This window comes from Nyctibius grandis, chromosome 1 (assembly GCF_013368605.1).
Source record: "Nyctibius grandis isolate bNycGra1 chromosome 1, bNycGra1.pri, whole genome shotgun sequence".
Lineage (NCBI taxonomy): Eukaryota > Metazoa > Chordata > Aves > Nyctibiiformes > Nyctibiidae > Nyctibius > Nyctibius grandis.
The window spans coordinates 92,224,875-92,230,874 of NC_090658.1; the positions used below are offsets into that span (position 1 = coordinate 92,224,875).

Here is a 6,000-nt window from a genome sequence, read left to right on the forward strand (position 1 = left end):
AAAGCAGTCTATTGGAAAAGTTAAGATTGCTCTGTAAAAGGTATCAGGAAGGCACTAACATTGAGAGAAGAAGGTTGAATTGAACTAAAAATCTAAATTTTGCACAAGAGCAGCTTGATCATGAGTAAGCTACAAGAGTAATCTGAAGAGAGGTCATACTTCATCTCATTGAAGTCACACAGGGCATGAAACAGCCTCAATCTGAAAAAAGTTAGGTTGAGAAGGGAAGGAAAGGACTGTCAAGGGGGAGGATTACCAGTTCAGTTCCGTGCTGCCACAGCCAGATGTTAATGTGACTCTAAGCACCTTCCAGATTATTCTTATGGAAGATACAAGAATTCCTTGAACTTGGTACTTCATTGAATGTATTAGTTGTAACATCAACTTTTTTTCTTAATAGAAAGGCTGGGCAATACTGTACAGCGTAAGTGAATTTTTTTTTTTTTAGTCTCTTATTGTACTTACTTACTAAACATGAAGATACTAACAGCACCTCACCTGCATTACAGTTATTGCCGTTGGCTTAAAACTAGCTAGAAGCTACCTAACATGGCTCTTCCTGAGACTGTCTGTCCAGCAGACAATTCTCAGGCAATGTGTTGAATATGGTAATAGCAGTTAACCATTTCTGTGCTGTAAGCTTGAAAATAATGGCTTCAGACTGTCTTTGCTTTACTTGGATGTAAACTATCTGATGACTTGTAATACCTGGAATTTCTGGCTTCTGTAACATCAGCTTGATCTTGTAGTGGTTTTACCATCTGGTAAGTAACTAGGCTTTCTGGAAAGCTGAGTGGTTTTGGTAGCATTTCATGAAACATGGGTGCTATATATATTTCTTCAAAATCGTGCACTTAGGTATTTTTTAAAAACAAAGAAAACCAGATCTGCAGGAAACATAAATGTGGAGACCAAAATGAAGCTTTCCTTCACGTCACTGTTGAACCACTTAAGTTTTGGTCACTTCTTCACTTCCTTGTGACCTTTTACCTTCTGGATTAAAATCAGCAGAATTTCATAAAAGCCTGTTCCCTCGAGTGACCCTAGTCACTTTGCTTTGAGGCAAAAGCAGATTCAGTTTGTGTGGCCATTTTCTTGGCGTCTGCCTAACTGGATTTTGAGCTGCAATGTGTTCCTATGGCTGCAGTCCGATCACTGCATCTGATGTCATTAATCCGTGTCTTTCTATTCCTTGCTTTCCGTACCTGAGTATCCAGATGTTGGTTTTAGTTTGGGGACAGCTGTGCTGCTAGAGCAGTACAGCTTTTAATTGAAATGCTCCTCAGAAAACTTTCAGACTGGAAAAGACGTTCATAATTACTAGCCAGAAACTGTAGGGTGTTTGCTGATTAATGAATCTGGAACAGGTTATCTTGACTTCTCTCCACTTTCCTAAGAAACTGGCATATTTTACTCTGGAAGCAAGGATCAATTGAAGGCACTAAATGCAGCATTCACAGAAGTGGACTGTACAATGAATAATTCCAGCATATCTCGAGAGCTGCACTGTCCTTTGAACTGAAAGCGTGCTAGCTGCTCTCCAAGTGTGGTGGGATGTAACTGACTCAGGGTAGGCGGTAAGGCTGCCCAGGGAAGTGGTGGAGTCACCATCCCTGGAGGTATTTAAAAGACATGTAGATGTGGTGCTTAGGGATCTTGTTTAGTGGTGGGCTTGGTAGTGTTAGGCTAATGGTTGGACTCGATGATCTTAAAGATCCTTTCCAACCAAAATGATTCTGTGATGTGGAGGCTCAGGCATGACCCTGCAGAAATTGTGCCAATATACTTAGGCCATACAATAACAGTAATGAGATTCCTAAAAATCCTACTACCATTTTTAACCCTTTCTTGAATGCTTCCTGCCTTTCTTCAGAGTTGTTAATAATTTGGATTGTGTATACTTCTGTGAAAAGAAGAGTTGGATGCTTTCAAGGTCATAAGGAGACTCTGTGCGTAGGAAGTTACAGACAAGGGAACGAAAAGGGATGAAGTGTATTTTCTGCTAGATGAGTAGGGTGACCTTGTTCAAAGATGCTGTTATGCTATATATCCAGTGAGACTACTAAACTAACAGTTCTCTCTTCCTGAATCCTAGTGAAAGATCACCTTTTTTTTTTCTTTTGTTGTTTGAATGTAAATCATAACAAGTTAAGCACATGAATGAAAATCATAACAAGATAAACTAAACTCTCCTTAGTAAAGTATGTAATTGTTGTGATTGTGGCTTAAGTGTGTGAACTTATTCTTTAACTTAAATTAATCTCACTGCATAAAAATACTATTTTTATTTTAATTGGAGACTAATTATAGCAATTCTTTCCCTTAGCTTTACAATCTGCTTAAGCTTTTACTAAAATACAGTGCTACAACAAGTGCTACAGTGTGTTGGCTATCAATTGTGAAATTGGAATGCTTTCTTACACTATGTAGAAGGAGGAGGAAAGTAGATATTTTCTCGGGCCTATTTTGACTTGTATTCAGTAAATGGACTCCATTCATGAAGAGAATGGAGTCTATCACCCTTGGTTTCTTATGAACAGGCAAGCTGAGCATCAGCGTAAGGACTCATTCAACTCTCTCATTCTTTGAAGCATTGTGGTTTTGATGTTAGGTATTATCTGCTACATAGCGGTTCTACTTTCCAGAACAACTTTGAGAATGCTGGAGACTCCACGCAGTTTCCAGATAGTTGGTGTTACAGAGATTCTTGCATTTTTTTAATTAAAAAAAAAATCTTTTAGACAGGAGCTGTGCCTCCAGCAAGTGCTGTTCCTGCTGCAGGAGGTACTCCACCTGTCCCACAGCCAGGAGCAGCATTTGGGATGGTGAGTCTCTTTTGTTACACTGCGCTCCTTTCTTCACCCAGAACCCTACTCACACTGCGTTGATTTACAGCCCCCAGCAGGCACAGGCGTACCCATGATGCCCCAGCAGCCAGTTATGTATGGGCAGCCTATGATGAGGCCACCATTTGGAGCTGCCACTGGCCCTGGTGTACAGGTAAGCGTTACTGCTAGATGAATGTTTAATTGCTCTCCATTTCTTTAGAAAGTAGCTTGTGTGTGCACATTATCTCAGTTCAGTTCTAGCTGTAGGTCTATAAATGAGATTTCTTATAGTATCAGCTGCCTGCCTTGCAACAGATCACATGAACCACCTTAATTTTTTAATTAAGGTGGTTCGAGACCAATGGAACAGGTTTGAAAAGTCTCCTACAGCTAACTACATCCAAGATCTGTTTAGGGGGGATATTTGAGTAAAGCTCAAAGTGGAGCTGATGGGCATTCCTATTCTGTTCAGAGCTTGTTAAGATTTACTAGAGCTGCACTCAGCATCTTCCCTCCCAGCCCATCCACATTCCTCAGAAAACCGACCTTCTGCTTATGAACAAGCTAAGGTCTCTAGTTCTTGGCTGACAGCTGTTTCTCACTAATACAACTATCAGTTCCAGGCTGGTAGCTTGCTGGGTTTCTTTCGGTGCAAAACAACTGCATTTGAGTATGAATTACCATAGTGTATGTAACATTGGAGTGCTCAGGATGCACGCTTGTCACAGCAATGTGCAAATTTAAATACTGTGGAGTGAAGTTTTTCTTCTAACTGACATTAAAGTGGAGGAATACAAATGAGTAATCTTAATCTTCAGTCACTCTATATTCTTTTGTAAGTGGGAGATACATGACACCGCTTCATGTTTCATGTTTTTAAACTATATTTATCTAGTCTGACTTCGTGACAATCGCACATTTAGACATAAAGGGGACACAAGTTTGGCCACCTAAAACCAAAGCAAACCTATTCTTAATTCTATATTAAGTAAAAATAAACAGGAAAAATTGTGTCACAAGCTACTGGTTGCCAGGGAGATGCGTTCTTTCTTTAATATGATGAAAAAAAAATCTAATGGACTAATTAATGGTGAAATAGGTTGAGTGAACGAAGACATGCCGTCTTTCCTGTTGAACCAGGTGGTATCAGCTGCTTCTCATAGTTTCCTGAGGATTCTTTTTAACTTGAAACTAATAAGTTTGGAAGTGCAGCACTCTGTACCCACTCTGATGCAAAGGTTTTAGCTCATAGCCACTAGGTGATGCAACATAAGCCGTAATACTGTTCCAGGCTATTTTTTCAAAGCAGAGTTTGGTTTGTAATAACTCTGAAAAGGAAAGGGCCCTTCCAGAGGAGAGGTAGGGAATGACTTAACTGTAGTATTTTGCTGCTTTGTAAGTCAGAAGTCCATCTTGCCTTTCAAATAGGGTGGGAGATGGAAGTTGATGATGCAGCTCTAAAATCTGACTTCTAACACTTGAAACCAAGCCATCTCCCTTTTTTTTTTTTTGCCAATACTAAGCAATTAACTTGTAGCAAACCACACTTCTTAAGTAGGGAACCACATTCCCGTTGAAGTTTGTCTGGGTTTTCTGTGTAGAAATGGGAAGAACTTAAAACTGCGCTAAGTGAGAAGGTAGGTTGTAGGTATTAAAGCTCTGCATTTCATATATAGCTACTTGGTCTTGCTTTTACTCCCACCTTAAACTGTCTTTTCACTTATATTATCAAGAATAATATTATGGAAGACATTTTTTTTTTTTCTTTGAGAAGGGTAGTCATCTAGGTGCAAGGGCTACATATAAAATATGTCTAGTGCCCTGAGTAAGGTAGGGATGGGGAGGAGTAAGGACAGGATGGGAAAATCATTTGGCTCCCTAGTGAGAAAAGTTGCATGGAACTTGAAAAACTGATATTTTCTGTGGAATAACTGATGACTTTTATACCTACCAGAGAAGGAATCGCGTATAATGTAGTCACATCTCCAGTACCCTTTGGACTCTTATTTACACTACCAATGTAGAGCAGCTTGTACTTAAATGCCAGTCGCTGGGATTTTCAGACGTACTCTGCAGCGTGCACTCTGCTTATTCTGCACCTTAGTGTTTAACATCTAACAATTGTTTAACTTCTGTCTGGGTTAATGATCCTAACACAATTCTGTATTACAGGGAGAGAGTGATTTGAAGCTATGCTAATTAGAATATGCAATGTCTATGGCCTTATTTATTAAGCCAGGCAAACATTGTTAACCCTGTAGTAAGGATGGAGTCTAAACAATGCTTGAACAAAATGGCAACACACTGAACTTTCAGAAAAATAAGAACTTTGTATGCTTGCAATGTGCTTGTGTGGGAACCAGCTGTATCTACCTAATGCTTGTGTATCCTTGTCTGCTTTGTTTTTTTTCTGCCTTCCTGGCTGGCGTCTGTTAGCTTTCTCCAAGCCCAACTCCTGCTACTCAGAGTCCCAAGAAACCTCCAACAAAGGACCCATTAGCGGATCTTAACATCAAGGATTTCCTGTAAATGATAAGGTATTCTGTGACTGCCTGCCTAAGCATGTTATGCTGTGGTACATGTCTGGCACACAGATGTTGATTAGGACAGTAGATTGAATATGACTGATAAAATTGTAGCTGCAGACATAGGTAGAAACATGCACTGATAATGTGGTGGTTTAAAGAGAAAACCAAATTCTCTGTCCACACTCTTAATTTTAGCCTGAGAGCTTGACTTTTGGCTACTTTTTTTTGTCAAAAGTGACTGCCGGGAAAAGTTATCTTCAATCTATAACTTCCATTTTTGCCTTATTTCCATTCAATCCAAGGGTTCATGTTTATTTTTTTTTCCCCTGAAATTAATAGTGAAACAAATAGAATCATACCATGGTACAAATACTGGGGGCAAAACAGTGCTGAACAGGCTTGTTCCAGTCTTGTGGGTGTGGAAACAGATTTGGTATCATAGGTGTGAAGGGATCAAAAGAAGAAAAACTTGCATATCCTGATCACCAGGGGAAGGTTGTTTGCATCTCTTAACTGATACCACCTAATGTTCTCCCCCACCATACAATTTTTCAAGGCACTCCTTTTCTGAATGCTAAAGGATGAGGTCCTGAGCAGTACCATGTAGAACAACAGAGAAGTAAATAAAAAGAAAAAATGGAAGA

The 6,000-nt window shown here is 39.6% G+C and overlaps 1 protein-coding gene across 27 annotated transcripts in view; it reads left to right on the top strand.

Moving 5' to 3' along the window:
• The window catches only part of SNAP91 (synaptosome associated protein 91), a 73,329-nt gene extending 67,972 nt beyond the window's left edge, over nt 1-5,357 (top strand). For 25 of the 27 annotated variants that reach the window (XM_068415620.1, XM_068415663.1, XM_068415682.1 and 22 more), the window contains 3 exons: nt 2,742-2,825; nt 2,896-3,000; nt 5,265-5,357. In XM_068415620.1, the coding sequence (XP_068271721.1) occupies nt 2,742-2,825; nt 2,896-3,000; nt 5,265-5,357 (282 nt within the window). Of the gene's footprint in view, nt 1-400; nt 425-2,741; nt 2,826-2,895; nt 3,001-5,264 lie in introns of all 27 variants that reach the window. The other 2 variants (XM_068415592.1, XM_068415768.1) reach the window with 1 other exon arrangement.
• The last annotated feature ends 643 nt before the right edge of the window (nt 5,358-6,000 follow it).